The sequence below is a fragment of the Doryrhamphus excisus genome, chromosome 11 (genome assembly GCF_030265055.1).
Source record: "Doryrhamphus excisus isolate RoL2022-K1 chromosome 11, RoL_Dexc_1.0, whole genome shotgun sequence".
NCBI lineage: Eukaryota > Metazoa > Chordata > Actinopteri > Syngnathiformes > Syngnathidae > Doryrhamphus > Doryrhamphus excisus.
This window is the reverse complement of record NC_080476.1, coordinates 4,355,231-4,376,799: the sequence shown is the minus strand read 5'-3', so window position 1 is coordinate 4,376,799 and position 21,569 is coordinate 4,355,231. Positions and strand designations below refer to the sequence as shown.

General features: G+C 45.8%; 2 protein-coding genes and 1 long non-coding RNA gene across 5 annotated transcripts in view; 1 reads left to right on the top strand and 2 right to left on the bottom strand.

The window, feature by feature from the left end:
- LOC131137806 (uncharacterized) overlaps positions 1-10,767 on the bottom strand; it is a 20,316-nt gene extending 9,549 nt beyond the window's left edge. Inside the window, exons 1-2 of the long non-coding RNA XR_009131978.1 lie at positions 9,518-10,767; positions 9,367-9,440 (exon numbers count right to left, since the gene is read on the bottom strand). This is a non-coding gene — a long non-coding RNA (uncharacterized LOC131137806). The remainder of the gene's footprint in view (positions 1-9,366; positions 9,441-9,517) is intronic.
- Positions 1-15,623, top strand: part of LOC131137803 (reticulon-4 receptor-like 1) — a 23,963-nt gene extending 8,340 nt beyond the window's left edge. The window contains exons 2-3 of the mRNA XM_058086124.1: positions 9,539-9,993; positions 10,190-15,623. Of these exons, the coding sequence (XP_057942107.1) occupies positions 9,539-9,993; positions 10,190-11,059 (1,325 nt within the window). The 3' untranslated portion in view covers positions 11,060-15,623. The remainder of the gene's footprint in view (positions 1-9,538; positions 9,994-10,189) is intronic.
- LOC131137802 (replication protein A 70 kDa DNA-binding subunit-like) overlaps positions 14,279-21,569 on the bottom strand; it is a 23,597-nt gene continuing 16,306 nt past the window's right edge. Inside the window, exon 18 of one of the 3 annotated variants that reach the window (XM_058086122.1) lies at positions 14,279-21,238. In XM_058086122.1, the coding sequence (XP_057942105.1) occupies positions 21,131-21,238 (108 nt within the window). In that variant the 3' untranslated portion in view covers positions 14,279-21,130. The remainder of the gene's footprint in view (positions 21,239-21,569) is intronic. The other 2 variants (XM_058086120.1, XM_058086121.1) reach the window with 2 other exon arrangements.

Here is a 21,569-nt window from a genome sequence, read left to right as displayed (position 1 = left end):
TGTGATAAGTGTATTTCCGCAAAAAGTAGGATTCCTTCTACCATTTGCCTAGTCGGAGCAGGGTTTTTAATAATAATAATAATAATAACAATACATTTTATTTGTGTGGCGCTTTTCAAAATACTCAAAGACACTTTACAGAAGAATGGAGTTGAATAAAAGCAAGTAAACAGAGTAAAAGATACAGTCATTCGTTAATACACACTTAAAACATGAGAAAAAGCGGGGTGGGGCTTAACATTATTAAATCCCTGTAAACATGAAATAACACCCCTATAGTCATTTTTACACTCTTCATACCCACTATAGGAGATATATAAGACCACTATAAACATGTTCCCTACAGTACCTGAAAGAGAGGTGGACAGGAAGTGACGCTGGAGGTTCAGAGTTGAGTTTCAGCTTTGTGTGGATAAGAACCACCAAAGTACGGCTGTGTTTTATCAATCATTTTTGTGACAGATTATTGTGCCTGTTGTGAGAAAAGTCCAACGCCTGTCGTTCCAGCGATTCAAAACTGAATGCCAGGTGCGGGTGCCAACAAATCATAATGAATTGTCAATATTAATAACTAAATGAATTACATGAATCCAAAAGAAGCCATTTTGAATGTGTTGAAATGCACCCTATAGTGGTTTCTACTGTTGAGCTTGAGGAGAACTCATCAAAGGATTATGACTGGATGACTGGTGCTGATATGATTTAGGATTGTTGTTGCTCTACTGAGTGGCATTCTACCTTGTTGCCTGGGACACTCGCAGTGAGAAGGGTTAATGCGATGCTGCAAAATGAGAGTGCTCACACACACACACACACACACACACACAGAGTGGTGGTGGTGGTAGGTGTGAGTGATCCTCCAAGGTGAGAAGCAAAAAAATACCCTCCAGCAGCAAGTTTTCTTGAACGTACCGCATGGTCTAGATCTACGTCTCTTTGTGAGGTAGCACGCCTGATCGACCTTCACTCCCTCCACTTGGCCCCGCCCCATCAGCTCCCAGGTGATCCAGCTGCTAATTAGCACTACTCGGGAGCTCCTCAACACGGACACACCTCCACTTTGTTTACATACCAATCATGACCTCATTCGAGGTCGACAACAACCTTTTTTGTCCACAAAGACCCGTTGAGCCAATCGGAAGAAAGTACTAAGTGGAAAACAACAATGGCGAATGGAGGAAACCAAACATGGAGAGGACTTACCCCTCAATATGTCTCTGTGTCTAATATTCTGACCACCATAAACACACACACGCTCACACACAGATGCTTGAATGCTGTTAGCTTAGCTCAAAGTGCTCACATCATTTGCATGTTTAAATGAAATAGAATGTATGACTTTCAAATGAAGAGCTGGAGGCTAAAATCAATATAGTGGAGGTTGTGTGTGAGTGTGTGTGTTGCCATGGCAACTGTGCTTTGGAGGAAAGTTCCAGAAAGTCTGTGCAACAAAGTGTTCCGTGATGCGTTTGTGGGCCACATTTGAGGGTTCCACGTGAGGAAGGTGTTGTGATGAAGAAGCAGGAGCCTCCCGAGGCTTGTTAGCTAACATGTTAGCTTAGCAACAGCAACGCCTCATTAGACTCGATAAAGGTACTTGGGTTTGAACCCCACGAGGAAAGATCCCGTGACTCAGCATCAGGACCTACTGTGTCTCCTCCTCATCGTCTCCTCCGGGAGCCACTAGACAACCCTCACACAACCACGGAGGCCACCTCGTTGTCCATGAAGCTAAAAAGTGGAGCACATGATGTTGTTATACAAGTGCTTTGTTTTGCGTCCTTGAAGAGACGCGCTCGCCAGTGCATATTGTTTGCCGTCGCGCTGCATCTCACAATAAAGCGCCACGGAGTAAAGAAGCGTGAAATGTATTCCCCACGCAAATTGTCTGTATGATTTATAATGATATTATTGCTATTAATGTGGCTGGCTCCTGCTCAGCTTATTAAAACGTCTGCACGTGTTGGCGTGCATCTTACCGTCACTTACTGTCTGCTCGCTGGTGAGCAACATCAAGCGACGTGATGTTTGCTTTTTTTCTTCTTACATTCTTAAATCCCTCAGCTCGCACTCCCACATGGCCGCCACAACAAAACAAGACGCAAATGTTTCGAACCGCAATCAATCAACAGTAGGCCTACATCCATAGATTAGTGTTTGGAGTGTGACAGTGAAGGCAGCACTGCCTGTTGTTCACTGCGTGACAGGGAATGCATCACGCAGTGTTGTTTACACCGTCTGCAGTGTGACAATGAATGCATCATGCACTGTCATTTACAGTGTTTTCTGTATGGCAGTGAAGGCTCACACAGCGTTGTTTACAGTGTGTGTAGTGTGACATTGAATGCAACACACGACAATGTTGTTTAGTATTTGTAGTATGGCAGCGAATCCTTCACACTCTTGTTTAGTGTTTGGTGTGTATGGTGTTGTTTACAGTGTGGCAGTGAAGGCTTCACAAAATGTCCTTTATACTGTCTGCAGTGTGACAATGAATGCGTCACACACTGTCATTTAGTGTTTGCTGTGTGGCAGTGAAGGCATCACACAATATTGTTTACAGTGTGTGTCGTGGGACAGTGAATGCAACACACGACAATGTTGTTTAGTATTTGTAGTATGACAGTGAAGGCATCACACAGTATTATTTACAGTGTGTGTAGTGTGACAGTGAATGCAACACACCACAATGTTGTTTAGTATTTGTAGTATGAGCGAATGCTTCACACTGTTGTGTAGTGTTGGTGTGTGACAGTGAAGGCAGCATGGTGTGCCTTTACAGTGTTGTTTACACTGTTTGCTGTGTGGCCATGAAGGCATCACACAGTGTCATTTTCACTGTTTGCAGTGTGACAATGAATGCATCACACACTGTCATGTACAGTGTTTGCTGTGTGGCAGTGAAGGCATCAGACAATATTGTTTACTGTGTGTGTAGTGTGATATGAATACAACACACGGGAATGTTGTTTAGTATTTGTAATATGACAATGAATGCTTCACACTGTTGTTTACTGTTTGGTGTGTGACAGTGAAGGCAGCATGGTATGTCTTTTACGCTGTCTGCAGTGTGACAATGAATGCATCACACACTGTCATTTGCAGTTTTTGCTGTGTGGCAGTGAAGACATCACACAATATTGTTTACAGTGTGTGTAGTGTGACATTGAATGCAACGCATGACAATGTTGTTGTAGTATTTGTTGTATGACAGTGAAGGCATCACACAATATTATTTACAGTGTGTGTGTAGTGTGACAGCAAATGCAACACACGGAAATGTTATAGTATTTGTAGTATGACGGTGAAACACTGTTGTTAACAGTGTTTAGTATGTGACAGTGAAGGTAGCCTGATGTGTCTTTACAGTGTTGTTTACACTGTTTGCTGTGTGGTAGTGAACGCATCACACTGTGTCGTTTACACCGTTTGCAGTGCGACAATGAATGCATCACACACTGTCAGTTACAGTGTTTGCTGTGTGGCAGTGAACGCATCACACCGTGTCGTTTACACCGTTTGCAGTGTGACAACGAATGCATCACACACTGTCATTTGCAGTGTTTGCTGTGTGGCAGTGAAGGCATCACACAATAATGTTAACAGGTTGCGGTATTGTGACAGTTAATGCAACACAGGCCGTTGTTTAAAGTGTGACAGTGAATGCATCACGCGACAGTGTTGTTTAGTATTTGTTGATTAAGTGAATACCTCACACTGTTGTTTACAGTGTTTGCTGTGTGACAGTGAAGGCAGCACAGTGTTCTTTAGAGTGTGACAGAAAAGGAACCCCGGTGTGTTGTTTACAGTCCAACTGTGAGTGCATCACGCAGTGTTGTTTACCGTGTGACTGTTAATGCACCACCCTGATGTTTACTGTTTTTGCAATGTGACAGTGAAGGCAACACAGTGTGTTTACCGAGTGATACTCAACGCAGCGTTTCAGCAGCACAGTGAACGCAGCAGGTTGTTTGTTTGCTGAAAGGCTGAGACATTTTAAAAAGGAACTACATTATTATGATCATTTCTAGCTATTTCAGCAATCAATGAGAGCTTGGATTCAAGTTAGTTGGCCCTCAAATGTTAATTCTTGGTCTTAGCAAGACATTTTGGACATTTGCATCCATGCTTCCACCTTTGTGAAAACACTTTGGGGTACTTTTCTGTTCCCTGTGCACAAAGCATGGTCCATAAAGGCATGCTTGGAATTTGGCGTGGAGGAACACGAGCTGTTCACATGACAGTTTGTCATCACATCATTACATACGGAGTGATATTTAACTCAGTTTGGGAGGTGACGCGAGGGTCAGCGCTGCAGTGGAGACCTAATTACCTCAGCTGTCAGTCAACAAGCAGCCACGCCACACACACACACACACACACACTTCCACTTGAGTAGCCAATGAAGGTAGCAGCAGAACAGCTGAGTGGACTTTTAATGTGCTGAGATGTTTGTGTGCTTCTAAGTTTGAAGTACGCCAGTGAACGCAGCACACATATAGTGTTTGTCGTGTGTCATTGAAGGCCGCGTGGAGTGCCTGTGAGGGAGTCAAGCATTGAGCTGAGCAGGGCGGGGGGCTAAAAGATGAGTGGCGAGCACATGAGTGCTTGACACTCTCCGGCACCACCATGAGCCCAGCAAAGCGACGCGGCGGGAGGCGTGTGCCGCAACACAGCAGGAAGTCTAAACAAGATGGCGTCGCAGCAGTGTGCATCCTGGCAGCAAAGGCAGCTTTAATGATGACGAGCGTTACTTATGAAAGAGACAACCTGGCAGCTTAACCACGACACTGTGACACTCGCATAGACAGACTTTTTTGCATCCAGAATGCAAAGCAGGCTCAGGCGAAGAAGACGATGGAGAAAAGAAGTTTAGTCATTAATTATTGATTTCCTGTGAGTGCTGTCTGCCTCCATCTTTACTCTCTGACTTGCACTCAGCTGTCGCTAGGCAGAAAACACACACTTGGAAAGTACACGAAGCTAGACTACATTTCGTCACATTTAAATGGGTCTTTGGTTCTGTGTTTTGTAGCAATCTGCTGCATGTTGAGCGTATAAATAAAGTATTTCATTCTATTCTATTTTGACATGAGAAATTCATTTTACACCTATTTTGGTCCATCCATCCATTTTCTTCCACTTATCCGGGTTTGGGTCACGGGGGCAGCAGTTTCAGTAAGGAAGTCCAGACTTCCTGGTCTCCAACCACCCCTTCTAGCTCCACCAAGAGGACACTAAAGCGTTCCCTGGCCAGCAGTGAGCTATAATGCCTTCAGCGTGTCCTTGGTCTGCCCTGGACCCTCCTCATGGCTGGGCATACCCGGAACACCTCGCCAGGGAGGCATCCAGCCGAGATGCCCGAGCCACCTCAACTGGCTGCTCTCCATGTAGAGAACCAGTGGCTCTACTCTGAACTCCTACCGCATGATCGAGGTCCTCAGCTCTATTAGGGGGAGTCCGGCCATCCAAAACTCATTTGGACCACTTGTATTGGCCATCTTGGTCTTAGTTGACCAAAGCTCAAGCCTTCTGGCTCAGCTCTCTTTTCACCACAACTGTCCCATACTGCGACTGCATCACCTCAGATGCTGCGCCAAACCGCCTGCCAATCTCACGCTCCAGCCTTCCCTCAGTTGTGAACCCTGAACTCCTCAACCTGGGGAAAGACCTCACTCCCAACCAATCCACCCTTTTCCGACTGAGAACCATGGCCTCAGATTCCGAAAGATTCCAGTAAACACTGAACGTCACAATCCGAGGCCATCAGGACCACATCATCTACAATTAGGAGAGGCACTCAAACTGGACTTTGGACCCTCAATGCCAAAATGACTGACAGACTCTGAAAGGGACACGGTCAAATGCCTTTTCCAAGTCCACCAAGCACATGTGGACCAACTGGGAAAACGTAAATGCACCCTTGCAAGTCTGTAGATCTGGTCCAGTATTGACCATGATGAAACCCATAATGCACCTCCTGAAGCTGAGGTTCAACTAATGGTCGTACCCTTCTCTCCAGCATTCCCGAATGGACTTTCCTTGTCAGGCTGAGGAGTGTGATGTCCCTGTAGTTGGAACACATCCTCTTGAAAAGGAGGACCACCACTCTGGTCTGCCAGAGCCTTGAGAAATTCAAGGCGAAACTTGTCCACCTCCAGAGCTTTGCCACTGACCATTTCTTTGACTACCTCAGATACCTCAGTTACGGTGATGGACATGTCCATCAGACTCTGTCACATGTCAGACTCTGCTTCCTCTACAGAAGGTATGTCGGAGGGATGCTGGAAACAGTATCGACCAAGCACTGCTTCCCCTTTCTGACATGTCGGATGCTTTGCCAGAACCTCTGCGAAGCTGACCAAAAATCCTGCTCATGGCCTCATCTAACTCCTCCCACAGCTGAGTTTTAGTGTCAACCACCACCTGCCAGTACATGTCACGATCCATCCAGAAGCTTGGATTGAGCAATGCGGCCGAGTTGAATACTCGACGATCAGGAGACTCTGCCAAACATTCCCAGCACACCCTCACTATACGTTTGGGCCTGCCAGGTTGGTCTGGCATCGAACCCAAATTATCAGGTGGTGATCAGTTGACAGCTCAGCCCCTCTTCGCCCGTGTGTCCAAAACATTTATTTGTTTCTACTTTTGTTCTCGTGCTACAAGTGTGTGTGTGTGTGTTCTAAACACTTCGTCAAATGTTTGTTTTCTTTAATCTAGCTGACTTCAAAGGACCACATGAGGAGGCTGGAGGCTTCTGGCATATGGAGACTAATTGAAGCACGCACACACATTTACACACACACACACACAGATTGAGGTGAATGTTGTGTTAGTGTGAGCGAGAAGGAAAAGTGGGTTGATGGAGTGTGTAAATTGGTGGAGGAGGGCCTGGCATGCACTTTACCGCTGCGCAATGACATACTTCAGCACCAAACAATAGCAAGAGAGAGAGAGTGTGTGTGTGTGTGTGTGTGTGTATTCGTGGACCTGCTCCAATGGTTAGCAAAGTGAAGCACAAACACACAAACATATTAATCAAGAGTTTTGGTGACAACTAAAAAAGTGTGCTCCTTTATACAAACTAGTATTTGTGCAGCATTGGCGTGCACAAAGGCCTCAGGTGATGGGGGCACCGCCCCCCATGCTTCGTCTAGCTAACATTTCATAGACAGCAAAGAAGAAGAAGATCTTTGGATGAAAAAAAAATTCAAGGAAAGCATCTCACCTGGAGTTTAACATCTTTGGCAGGCTTTACTACACTGGAAGCCAAGACGGCAACATCCCAGCATGTCATGGAGTCATGCCCCCTAGTGGCATCGCTAGCCGCTAGCCGCTAGCCCCTAGTGCTATGATCTTCCAGTGACGCTATTAGTTTCCCACACAGTTTTAGTTTTCAAACACAAGAGAAAAAAAGAGCAAGTTAATGGACGGGCTTGTCCTGCATGGGGTCAAAGGTCAGCACACGGACAAGGAGACGATCCGTCATGACCCGTCATCATCTCATAGTCCCACAGCGTGATGCAATGGTGTAAGCGAGCGCTGGGGATGGAGGTGGTTGCCGTGGAGATGTAAACAACACTGACATGTCATGGAGAAACCTGGAATGCTTCCCAACAATGGAAGCCCCCCCCCACCCCAATCTCGAATCAAAAACGGTACGGTGGTGTTGTGTTACAGCTGTTGCTGTAAGCTGCATGACCAGCATGAGTGTGTGTGTGTGTGTGTGTGTGTGTGTGTGAAGCTTCCCTGAGTGTAATTACAAGTAGATGAGTGTTAAGATAAGCCCCTCGCTTCAAATGACCCCATTACTGCATACACCCTAACTAGCATAGCGACCAATATACAAATGCTAAGTTGCTATGCTGCCGTCGGCCCATGTTGGACCCGATCCAGGCGGTGCTGGAACATTCTGTGAGCTCACAAACACAAAGTGCAGCTGCTAGAACAAAAAAGCTAAAACAGGAGTGAAGGCCAAGTGTACATGTAACATACTACATGCATCTAACTGGAATACATGGACGCTAATTCCTCTTTTAGCATGGGTAACTAGTTCCAACTGTGATGAATGCGTTTCCCCCAAGTGACTTTATTAGAGCCCTCCAGTCATGTCTTCCAGTATGATGACTGCCACCTAGTGACCAGTGTAGAATACTTCATACCTTCTTTCAATGTCTCTTCTGAATGCCTTATATTTGTATTTCAGCTCATTCAGCCCCAACAAATATGTAACATTTTCTGCAATATGCATATTTTTGACAAATTAACAGGCCGTATTCAACCACAAAAAGAACGATTTATTAATTACCAATTTGTAGAGCCATTTCTCATGTTGTGTTTTTTTGACAGTACTTTAAAAACGTATTTTTAAAGGGACTTATTATGCTTTTTTATTATGCTTTTCTGACCTAGGAATGTCGTTACAATGTTGTATTCTCGTGTTAAATGATGCCAAAGCGTCAGATAATAATAATCCCTGATGGGATTTGGATGGCTCTGTTCGGTGGTTTTGGACATTGACACAGTCCTATGTATCTGGAAGTCCTCCGGAGCGCTTGGGGAGTGTGACCAATCACAGTGGAGTGGACGTACCCAGAGGAAGATCGGGGATGGACTGTTTGGGTCGGAAGCAGGAAGTACATGTCTTTCTGTGCGGGTTATTGTGTGTATCTGCTCTATAGGAGTCCACAACTCAAGTCCTGTTGTTGGTTGGAACTGCGTTGCCATGGTGACAATACTGCTGACCTGAGTGATGGATGTCACCAGTGTGTGTGTTCACGCACACTTGTTAGCTCAGCGCAAGTTTGATGATTTGGCCACGCCCCCTCACAGCCACCTCTAGCGTTGACAGTGTTTGCATATGACGGCAAAATTAGCCTCAGGCATGCTGCACACAAGCTCTAGTAATTACACACACACACACACTGTTGTTTTTCTCACCCACTTCACCATTTTTCATGTTTTTAGAGCTCTCTCTTGCCTCCTCCGTGCCAGGATGACTGACAGGTGACGCTTGTCTATGTATGTGTGTATCATCCTGTTGGCATTTCAAAGTAAAATCATTATCTCAGGTCTTTTAATTTGTAATGAGATAAGAAAATCCAGCCTACTTGTAAAAATATTAAACTTGTGTTCTGAATTACCGTTTCGACATGTTGGTCACATGACTGACATGTACTAGCAGAGTGCACAGTAACAACACCGCGACACAACACAGCAACACATTAGAGCACACAATGTCATACCGGCGCTGTGTGACCTTTGAGAACACACAACACATTGCCTGACATCTGTGCATCACATCTGGACCGTCACATGCGATCGCCCACACACACACCCACTCCCACACACACCCACACTGACCTCTATTTTGTGTGTTTGTCTCATGGAAGAAGGTTAAATGTGGTCTCTTGTAAACAACATCGATTTCCCAACACCTTCAGAGGAGAAACAAAGCAGTTAACATTCACTGCAATGTGTGTGTGTGTGTGTGTGTGTGATAGAAGATACTGACCAGCCTGCTGTCCTTCCTCAGGTTCTGCAGGGCTGGAGCTTCTGCTGGTGCTGTGCGGTCTGGACGTGTCACTGCCGTGCCCCCGCCACTGCATTTGCTACACGTCGCCCACCACCGTGTCCTGCCAGGCACACAACTTCCACGCCGTGCCCGAGGGCATCCCAGCCCAGAGCGAACGCGTCTTCCTGCAGAACAACAAGATCCAGCGGCTGCTCCGCGGACACTTCTCGCCCAGCACGGCCATGCTGTGGCTCTACTCCAACAACATCTCCTACATTCAGCCGTCCACCTTCCACGGATTCCGCCGTCTGGAGGAGCTGGACCTCGGAGACAACCGCCACCTGAGGGCCATCGCGGCCGACACCTTCCAGGGCCTGGGCCGCCTCCAAGCCCTGCACCTGTACCACTGCGGCCTGCTCAGCCTGCCCCCCGCCATCTTTGCAGGCCTCCACAACCTGCAGTATCTCTACCTGCAGGTACACATGCACCTCAAACGTTTGCTTGCTTACTCCTTACTCCTGTCCTCCTACACCTCCTGGTGTCCTGGTAACCTTAGCTTAGGTTTGCATATTAATGATTGGAAATCGATTTTAACCTGCCAGGTCACCATTTGTTGATATTGTAACTGACCACCTTCCCGACTGATCAGAGTCTATCTCTGGTTCCTCGCAGGACAACCAGTTGGAGTTCCTGGAGGACGACCTGTTCATCGACCTCCTGAACCTCAGCCATCTCTTCCTACACGGTAACAAACTGTGGAGCCTCCACCAGAACACCTTCCGGGGTCTGGGTGCTTTGGACCGCCTGCTCCTGCACCAAAACCGCATCCAGTGGGTCGACCAGCAGGCCTTCCATGACCTACGGCGCCTCACCACCTTGTACCTGTTCAACAACTCACTGACGGAGCTACCTGGGGCAAGCCTGGCTCTTCTGCCGGCCCTGGAGTACCTTCGCCTTAACGACAACCCGTGGCAATGCGACTGCCGGGCCTTGTCACTTTTGGACTGGCTGCGGAGCTTCCGAGGCTCCACCTCCTCAGTGGCGTGCGTGTCACCTCCAGAAATGGTGGGGAAAGACCTGAAGTTGCTGAGGAAAGAGGAGCTTCCCACGTGCTCGCTGGGGGAGGGTGACGCCCCTGCTGGGGAGATGGAGCACGGCGAGTCATTGAACCATCTCAATCGTCAGCGGAGTCGCCACAACCACCACCAACAACCTTACCTGCTTCACGGTGACCAACACCACCTGCCCTCGCCCTCCCCCCTGCCGCGACCACCCAAGGGTGGACGCAGGAACTGCACCCGACGGGGGCGCAAGGCCAAAGGGGGGCAGAATGAGGTGCAGGTACTTCGCGAGGGGAAGGACAAAGACTCTCTGGGGGGGAAACATGACGTGTCTACGGCCACCAGGAGGAAGAACAAGTGCATGCCAAGGACTTCAGTGGGGCCGCCCAGTGGGGTCCAGAGAGCCACTAATACTGCCGTGACTCATACTTCATGGACTCTTTTATGTATAGCATTAGCATCACTGCTAACGCTGCACTGACATAGGGCATGGGACACTTGGACTCCAAGGTGACTGTTTGGACCTTTTATGGAGCCAAAAGGTACTGAAGTGTCAGGAGTACCATAAAAAACCTTTGAGGGACCACCCCAGCGACAAGACCTGGAAATCTAAATAAGCTGTATGACGAATATTCACGAGTACAGCTGCAATATTCCAGTCATGGTCCAAATGTCTCAGTCTATCTTGATGATGTCCAAACCCTACATCACAGTTGAGAGCCAATGAGAAACCACTAAAGCCATGTGACCAGAAAGATGCAACACAGCAAGAGTGCCTAACTCTTTATGAGTCTTTGGAGGGGATCTTCATCCTGTCTCCATTATCAGCATAAGAAGCTCCAAGGAGAACCTGAAGCCTGAGGACACCGGGCTCCAAACTTGAAGCAATGAAGATTTGCCAAAAGCCCAATCAAAGCACCGCTTGGTCCATAGGTCCAGGTCTACGGTCTCGGTTGTGGGCAATCGGCTGTCCACCAAAGAAGGACCTGATGATGCATCAGCACCAACAATAATGAAGAACCTGGATCCTGACGAGGCTGTATTAGAAGAAAGCACATCATGCAGTCTTTGTGACTCTTATCAACACAACAACAACAAACCCAACCAAGCTGCTTCACAGCCTTCCTGAACCCCCCCTTCCCCCCCGATCCTCCTAAAAAGAGTCCAGTCTAATCCAACATGGGCCATGCAGGGCTTTGACATTCCTCCACTGGGGGGCAGCAGAGCAGGCTAGCTTAACAAGCCAAATGCTAAGAGACGCCGCCAAAGCTAGCCTCAGCTACAATCATGCCAACGAAAGCACAACAGACGACTTTGACATTTTTGTGTCCATCTTAATAAATATTGGCGTCAAGGTCACTCTGACCTCTAGTGGTGACCTCTGAAGTGTCTAACCCGAACCCTGTCAGGAGCAAAAAAAACTAAATAGTGACTTTTGTTGTTTGCCCCGTGTTTTATGAAATGTTTATTTTCCAACAATTCTTTGGATGATTTATTACACCGGTCACATCCTTCTATCCTAGGGGTGAGCAAACTGTGGCCCGCGGGTCACATCAGGTCTACTGCAGGTACTTACTGCACCATGTGGGAATATGAATAAAATGTCAAAGCACAACCACCATGCCAAAACTCCACCCATATTTTCCCTCCGCAAGGCATGCTGGGTAACTTGTGCAATTGAATATATGTTGAGCAGGTGGTCAGGTAAGCCAACAATCTTCATATTGATGTTGCTGCTTGGCTACCCAGCATGCCCTGTGGGCACTTGTAAACATTTTAAGTTACGTGTAATGTTTAGCCCCCACATAGTAGTAGTACTTGATTTACTGTGGATGAGTTGTTTTGTTGCACCGTGAGAAAGTATGGTGTTTCTATACCACCTATATATATAGACGCTCCTGAGGCAAACGTGGCCCGCCAGTCAAAAAGTTTGCCCACCCCTGTTCTATACTTTCCTTTTTTACTGTCTGCCTCCTTGTTACCTTTCTCCTCCTGCCTCATCTCCTCTGGTGGTGTGTGTCTGCAGAACAACACACGGGTTGTTTATAAAGAACATTAAAGTGTCCTCAAATGGCTCATTGTGTCCTGCTGTGTGTGTGTGTGTGTGTGTGTACCAAATGAGACCTGAGGCGGGATGATAAGCCAAAGAGAGAAAATAACAAATAAAAAAAAGAAAAAAAAAAAAAGAAAGGAGGTACACAGGAGAAAAACACGGCCATGTTCTACCAGGAAGTATTTTGGCCTCTTTGGTGTCCTACTTTCACTTTCACATGAAATATGCAGCACAGACATAGACGTGTCACGGCGTGTTAGCGGTGAGGGAGGTGTCAGGTCAAAGAGGTAGACTGAATGTTAGCATCCTGCGTACAGTGTGTGTGTGCATGGGAGTGTGTGTTGATACTTGGTGACAGGGAAGTGAAGCAGAGCCAACTAGCAAACGGAGGGCATCCATGTTGGAATTAGAGCTTCATCTTCATTCATTAGGAGTTTCTTTTGGTGGAACAAAAACACCCCTAAAAAAACTTAACTGAGTTGACGTTTTCCCCTCCCTCCCTCCATCCCTCCCTCCAAGGGGAAAAATAAAGAACGCGTAGCATCTCTCCACTAATGGAGTCCAATGTATTATTTGTAAGCGCAGCGCTGCTCTGAGTGCATTAAAAGTCTCTTGCAGCTGTCATCCTTTTCGATTATTTAGTAGCTGACGCTTTGTGACCTGGCTCACCTCATCGGGACGCCATCTTGGATCCAAAGAACATCACATCCAAAACACCTGATACTTAAATGCTTAACATGTTATGCTTTAAATGTGTGTGAGGCATATTTAGGCAAGGCATTTATCCTTTAGCTTGTTAGATTCCATCGCCAATTAAAGAGAGAAGGTTCTGGAGCGAGGGTGGACGCGCCTCGTGCCTGAAGACAGCTGGGATAGGCTCCAGCATAACTGTAATGCTAGTGAGGCCAAGCTGTATTAGAAACTGGATAGCTGAATTGAATCGAATAACTTCCATAATAAGGGATCTTTATTGCAAATGTTTATGTGAAAATCGTAGGAAAACGTCAACGTCATGCAAGCAGGAGGAGTTGGAGGAGGAAACAGAGAATTTTATGGGTGTATCAATTACTCGCAGTTGGTCTTAAATGTATCCCTGCAAAACGCCGTCTGTACTGTATAGAGGATCTTTGACTAGTGCTTCTGGAGTATGCTCTTGTCATATTGAAGATCAGTGACTAGCATTTTTGTAGCAGATTCCTAAAAACTGCAGAGTGCTCTAGAACAGCAGGGGTTTCGGGCCACATACTCCGCTTGGCTATCTCTGTGTGGAGTTTGCATGTTCTCCCCGTGCATGCGTGGGTTTTCTCCTCCACATTCCAAAAACATGCTAGGTTAATTGGCGACTCCAAATTGTCCATAGGTATGAATGTGAGTGTGAATGGTTGTTTGTCTATATGTGCCCTGTGATTGGCTGGCGAACAGTCCGGGGTCACCAGTCCAGGGTGGGATAGGCTCCAGCATAGCCATAACCCTCGTGAGGATAAGCGGCATATAAAATGGATGAATGAATGTAAAAATTATGTTTTTTTCTGGTTTGAATAAGACACTTGGATACGCCTGGCCTATAGTCTCTGTATGGCCTGAAAAACAAATACTGCAAATGTTGATCCAAAAACATGTCAATGTCAAGCTAGCAGGTTTAGAAGAGTGAGGAGTGAGCCATTTGTCAAAAATAGACATTTTAATGGGTGTGTCAATTATCCAGAGATTTTTTTCCATTTTAGCAAAAAGCAGGGATTTAGTCGTAGTGGTATCCTATAGAGGAAATACTGCGAAAGACAAATTAATGCAAATCTGCATCAGCATCTCCAGGATGGTTTAGTAGTAGGGGTTAAGCATTTCCACTGCATGTATGTGGTCGGTATTGGTATCGGTATTAGACATGTGAGCCACTATAGCGGGGCTGTTAAATGATGTAGCGTAAATCAAAGGGCTATTAAAAGTGTTGACCACAAGGGGTTGGGGTGAAATTGTTAGTCTTGCAGCTTTAGACAAGCTCATTCCACACAAGCAGATTCAGGACCTCATTAAAGAAACACTTTAAGAGCCAACAAGGACAGCATTCCTAATAATCACCATCTCATTTAACAGATTTGATCAGACACTCGCTGTACTTGTGTGTGTATGTGAAGGAGAAAATGGAGCAGTCCTCAGGAGGGGTGTGGAATATTTCGGTTAATGCTTTCAATTAAAGTCGTCTTGTTAATGAAAGTGATGCCGCGTGAGGCGGGAAAGCGGGCCGGAGCAAGAACAACGACTTGAGTGTGGGCGTCGTGGATGACGACGCCAAGAGACGACAAAGCGCCTTTTGAAAAGCTCCTCTCATCTTTCCTGTCTGAGGGAACATGCTGGATCCACCAGCACATCCCGTAGCATCCTTGCTTGACTCCATGAGGTTGATGCTGTGGTACTCAAGGACCAAGCATGGATGCGTCACAGCTCCTCGCTTGGGTTCTATCGCCATACTGACCTCATTTGTGTCCTAACATCACTGTGTGACGAAATACAAGATGGAACTTTCCCCAAAGACAAGTGTTTCAAGATGGCGTCCCCTCACGAAGGATGAAAAAGTCAGGAATGATGTGCGAAGACGGCGCCTTGACAGGATGTTCATTTTTGGCCCGCCTTCTTGTCCCTCTCCATCCTTGTGTCTTACTTTAGTCTCCTTAGCAACTGTCTCCACATGTCAGCCCCTCCCTCCCTGGCTGCCACAAGCTCATCATTCACATTCTCCTCCTCATCCACATACCTCCTCCCTCGCTAAGCATCCTTGCCACCTGCCAATCAAACTCCAGCGAGCCGCTTCCTAATGTTCCCTACACTTTCTAGTTGTGTACTCCAGTGCCGTGTCTCAGCTGGTGCACTTGCATACTTACACCTACATAAGAGCTTTCATCAAAATGAGGTGCACTGGCAGGGTCCAGACCTTGCACTCAAAAAACACCTTCCAATGGTGAGTGATGGACACTTAGCACGCTCGATAGTCGCCATCTTGGCCAAATAACAGAAGGGGGGGGGGGACTAGAAAAAAAAGGTGTTGCACCTTGAAGCAGGGCGACGCGCAAGTTTGAAAAAGTCAGAACTTTTAATCGCATCTCTGGCCATAGTTAACACCGGATTAATCACATTTAATTGCAGACGATATTATCAATAATGTGTAGGGATGTAAAGGTCTTTGTGGTAAATTATTTGATACGCAACTACGATGTAACGGGATGTCAATTTTGGAAATATGGGCCATTATTTTATTGAAAAAATAATACACAGCTAGAAATCCCGCAGTTTTTGCATGTTTAATGTGAGCGGCGCTTTGCCCCACTTTATTTGACAGTACTTGAACGCACTTTCTTACTTTGTCCCACGCCACACAGTACTACAACCACTATACTGTATTCCAAATGCTGATACTATGTGGGAATGCACAAAGGTAAGATTTGATGACCTTATTGAGTGCTAATGTGCATATTTGTTAGGTAAACAACCTCTCTGAAAAGTAAAGTCCAGGCATGTACTGGTGGATGGTGGCTTCTAAAATAATATCCCCCAGTTTTGAATGATAAAAAATGATTTAAAAAAGTGTTTTCTGAATGCAAAACTATAATTGCTAAACTATAAAATATGTTAATACTAATATAACGTGTTAATATTTTGGGGGTTTTGGAACACATGAATTTGATTTACATTATTTCTAACGGGAAAAATTGATTGCGTTTTTGTATCCTTGTTAAAACATATGGCTCATATTTAATATTTGACTTCTCCTTGTAGTCCTCTATGAACCAAAGATAAATTTGCAGCACTCCATAAGCAAACCGGACACATGGCAGTGGTGAACAAAGATTGATTGGTCTACAATCAGAATGCCCAACACAATGGGCGTGTTCTCCCTTAGCCAATCAGGACTGTTGTGGCTCTATACTCTTGTGTCCTGCTGAGAGTTGAGGGGCAGTGGTGTGTGATACCGCTAGATTTGATATCGATCCGATACCAAGTAAATACGGGGCCAGTACCGCCGATATTTATACCGAAACCGATACTTTTTAAAGATTTGAATGAATTCTGACAAATTCTTTGTTCAAGTAGCATGGATTTTCATGGGCAGGATACCAACTGAAGTCTTAAGTATCAATCTTACATCGGTATCAATCAATAGTGATACCAACATTACCATCGATATGACATCGCCCACTCTTGCATGAATGTATAAGACCCTCTAGTGGTAGTAGTAAATACAATAGCAGACAAAACAGCACTGTTATATCGCTGTAATACACCACAACGATGCAGAACACATTCATGCAGCTGTTTAGAAAGAAATATGCAAAATTGCATTTAAAAAAACATGAACCTCGATATAGCGAGGGAACACAGTATTCCATTTCAGGCACCGCAAAGGCCACTTAGCGGCCATCTTGGACAGCCTCAGAGGTCAGAACAACAATAATAAAGGCTTGTGGTTTGTTTTTCTCATCTCTGTAGCCAGCATGGGATACTGACAAAGGCTCAACTGTTCTTCAAATATACACTACACACACACACACGCCCACGTGCACATCAGCAGTGTTATGTAATGCTGCTGGGCAACACATCGCATGAAATGACTGTGACTTCAGCGCCAAAGTAGAAATGAGATAAGCGCCACTGACACTCCATAATGGATCAAACTTCCAAATCCTAACAAAGCGACAATCAGCTGCTTCCCTCTCTACTCCTTGCTCCAGTTACAGTACTGCACTATAGGAGAAAGTTGGAAATGCCAGACCTCTGGCCAGAACTGTTCATTCCAAACAGGGAACAAAATTGTGTGTGTGAGAGACACACACCCACGTGCACAAACAAAAACAAACCGTGTCGGCCATGTTTGTTGTTTGGCAGGTTGGCCTCATAAACTCCAATTGGAACATTTCCTACTATCCCAGAGTACTTATACGGACACAACAGAGCCAGGAAGTTATAAAGACTGAAGACAGAAAACAAAAGGAGGATGGCGCGCGATAGATGACTCACAACGTGTGATCACGCGCTCTCGTATGTGCCACCGCTCCACAAAAGGCCGATGTTGGAATGATGTAACAGCTCGACGAAGGAAAAAGAACATTTTGACACTTTGTTTTTTCCATCCCTCTCCACGCTCGCACCTCCTCTCCTTCCACCTCCTTTTGAGCGGTGCTGCTGGAAGAGCGCCACCTTGCTGCCAGTGGGAGTGTGAGGTTTTGTTAAGGCTGAGTCACGTGGAAAAACACAGCACTTTTCTGTCTTGAAAATTCTCTAGGTGTAGCTTGTTGCTGACCTTTGACTCCAGCTCAAGTTAAGACAAAGACGAAGGCAGTTGGTGCACTGCTGTACTCACACTTAAGTGTCGTCGGTGTGCGAAGATGCTCAACTCCCCTTCACAAATGTTTCTTCAGAGCAAGTGTGTCCAAACCTTTCCACTGAGGGCCACGTATGACATATAAAAGGATACAAAGGCCACAAAAACTGCATCTCAGGTTTTCAATATAGTAGGTGGAAAGGCTCCCCCTTACAATATGTCAACCTTCTTTTGAAATAAAAGTTCTTTTGGCAATTTATTCCCAAAATATTTGGACTTTCATCCCAAACAAACTGTCTAAACATTACCTCATTTTCTTTTCTCTCTCATATTACAAATTAAATTGTATATTATAATATAATATTTCAACTCTTTGCTACTAAAACATTATTTTTCCTTAACAATAATAAACTTGCAATATTGTAAAGTATGCATTTTTACTGTTAATATTTTGTGTCAATTTTAATTTGTGCTGTTTAATTTTTACAAATATTCAGCTGTCCTGTAAATTTTCTTATTGTAATTATGACTTTACTCCTGGAGAATTTGGACAATAACTTTTTCCACAACCTAATTTATTGGATGTTGTTTCTAATATGGTCACACAACAGATGAGTCGTTAGCATGCTGGCCACACATCACTCATCTCCAGTTGAGTCTGCATCTCAAAAACATGCATGTTAGGTTAATTGGCAACTCCAAATTGTCCATAGGTATGAATGTGTGTGTGAATGGTTGTTTGTCTATATGTGCCCTGTGATTGGCTGGCGACCAGTCCAAGGTGTACCCCGCCTCTCGCCCCAAAAACAGCTGGGATAGGCTCCAGCATACCCCCTTGACTCTATTGAGGATAAGCGGCTGAGAAAGTGGATGGATGTTTCTATCCCAGCTAACACATAACCAAAACGTTAGTTGGTTATGTCTCTTCTCGGCTTAGTGCACAAGCCCTGCTTACTGTCTTGAGTGCACTCAGCGAGTGCACTGAGTTGGATCAGGGCGCCTGCAAGCATGTTGCTCATCCTGAGCGCCACATACCTCAAGTATGTGTCATTTGTAGTGGACAAGGAACATCTACAGTGGCGTTGGGAGGCCAAAGTCACCACCCGTCCTGTGTGACGTGTTGTCATGGCAACAGGCACTTGACCGTGTGAGTGAGAGCAGGTTCACGCAGGTGGAAAATCACACATAAAAAGTCTTTTGTTGCTTTAGTTGTTTGTCTACACATGAATGCTAAGATGCAGATTAGTACATTCACTGAACTAGATGTGTTAGTATGTGGACATGCTGTTCCAATAATCCTCCAGACCAATACATGAATGCCAAAGTAAGAATAGATATGCACATATTCTACATGCTAATGCGAGCCTCCAGTGTGCACCGCTGTGCAAACATGTAACACTTCTAATCGTCATCAAGATAATGAGTAGTTAGCGTGTTCATTCACTGCCTTACATGACTACATGCTGATGATGTGGCATCGAGGCTCAACATTCTGTGATGCCTGATGTAATACTCCAGTGTGCACCTCGCTGGAACCCCTGAGCCCACCTGGGAAAGTTGCGAGCCAACAGCAGCATGCAACATCAACATGGACACCCGCAGGACCGCCGCTCCGACTGGGAGAGGATCTTGCAGTCCTCCGTCAAGGCTGTCGGTGCGTGCACACACACAGAACGCTGGCCTTGGTGTTTGCACACAGAGCAGAGATAATCCCAGCATGCGCTCACGACCCGAGGCCAAATGTTCTTCTAGCCGAGGAGGAGTGAAGGCCACAGTGGAGGTTTTGTCCTCAAAATGAAAAACATCAATAACGAGCTCAGACATCACGATGTGCAGGACACGACGGTACGGTTTTGATGCATGTGATTCAAGTCCAGACTGCTAATTTATCAGTGCCCAATCACACAATGTTTTTTAAACACGTTTCCCCTCACCACTGGAACCACATAAAAACATATATTAGCATGCTGCCGTGCATGACAAAGCAACAGGTGGTGCTAACTGGGAGACCATTTCAGCCAATCAGAGAAAGTGTAAAAGACAACAGTGTAAAAGTGTTTGCCCCCTTCCTGATTTCTTACTCGTTCAAATGTTTCAGACCATCAAATAAATGCCACACAGGGCCATGTAGGTTTGGATTTTCCAAAACCTATTTAAATTAGTTTGATGATTTCAAAACAGGGATGCACGGTAGAGAGTGGTTAGCACGTAGGCCACACAGCTAGTTCGATTCCCCATCAGGCATTACCCCTTGCGTGCGTGGGTTTTCTCCGGGTACTCCAGTTTCCTCCCACATTCCAAAAACATGCTAGGTTAATTGGTGACGCCAAATTGTCCATAGGTATGAATGTGAGTGTGAATGGTTGTTTGTTATATGTGCCCTGTGATTGGCTGGCGACCAGTCCAGGGTGTACCCCGCCTCTCACCCGAAGACAGCTGGGATAGGCTCCAGCACGCCGGCGACATAAGCGGTAGAAAATGGATTCGAAAACATTTAAGTATGACAAAAAATAAGAGCAGGAAGGGAGCATCCTTTCACACCATTGGAGTACAGTACAGTTAACCTGTACTGTAACATGAACAAGGGTCAAAGCATGTCAGTGTGGATGTGTCACCTGGATGAAGAGATCAGCTGTCAAAGCTCAGTGCAAGCAGGTGGTACTGGTGCTGGTTGTCCTGTCAACATAAATTAGAGCTGTGCCTCCTCCTCGCTGGGAACACACGTGGCGTCCTTGTTCCATCATGTTAATCGACTTCGTGTTCCTGTCAAAGGGGTTAGTGGAAATACAACAGCAAGCTCAAAAATAGCAACAAAAGTACACAAGTGTCTGAAGGACTGCTTTAATCCTTTTTTTCTGGTTTATATTAACACTCCTGGTTTATATTAACACTCCTGGTTTATATTAACACTCAAAATCCCCAGTCCCCCCGCCGACTGAGCCCTTAGAAAAGCCTCTATAAATAACATTAAAACACGTGCATATCCCACGCATATACATATTCCTTCTCTTTTCAAATGGACACAGAGAAAGTGAGTCATTCCTCATCATCAAAAGCTAAATCTAAAATCTAAAAGTTTAAAGATGTCAAGAATAAAATGGTGATGTCAGTTCTGGGGGAAATATGGACCAGCCAAAATAAAACCGTAGTGTAGTTCTGATGCGGGATGTTTGGATGGAGCGCTGTGCTCAGGTCCTCCGGGACAGCGTGCGGATGTTGGCAAGCAGCCTCCTGCTGTACTGCTTGTGGTCCACCGGATGGACCTCCAGAACAGTCACCTTCACTCGACTTTCATCCTGAAGAGTGACAGCGAACACAGTGAGTCCAGTCTGACACTCGGGCAGCTAGCAAAATACTAGACACAGCTATCAGCTGGATATTCCAGCCTTTTGTCACATGAGTGTCGATGAAACACAAAGCCGTGTTCATTAAATCAGTGTTCTGCCGCAGAAAATGAGCATCTTGCATGCGTCATGTTCCCGAGGAGCCATCCCGGGGTCAGGACTCAAGCGCGCTCTCGGCCTTTCCGCTCAGACGCCGAGAATCAGCCGCTGGTAGCTAATTAGCATGCAAATAATGGGCAGGCTAATTAGGCTGAGACAGACACAAGCTAAATGCTCAATAATT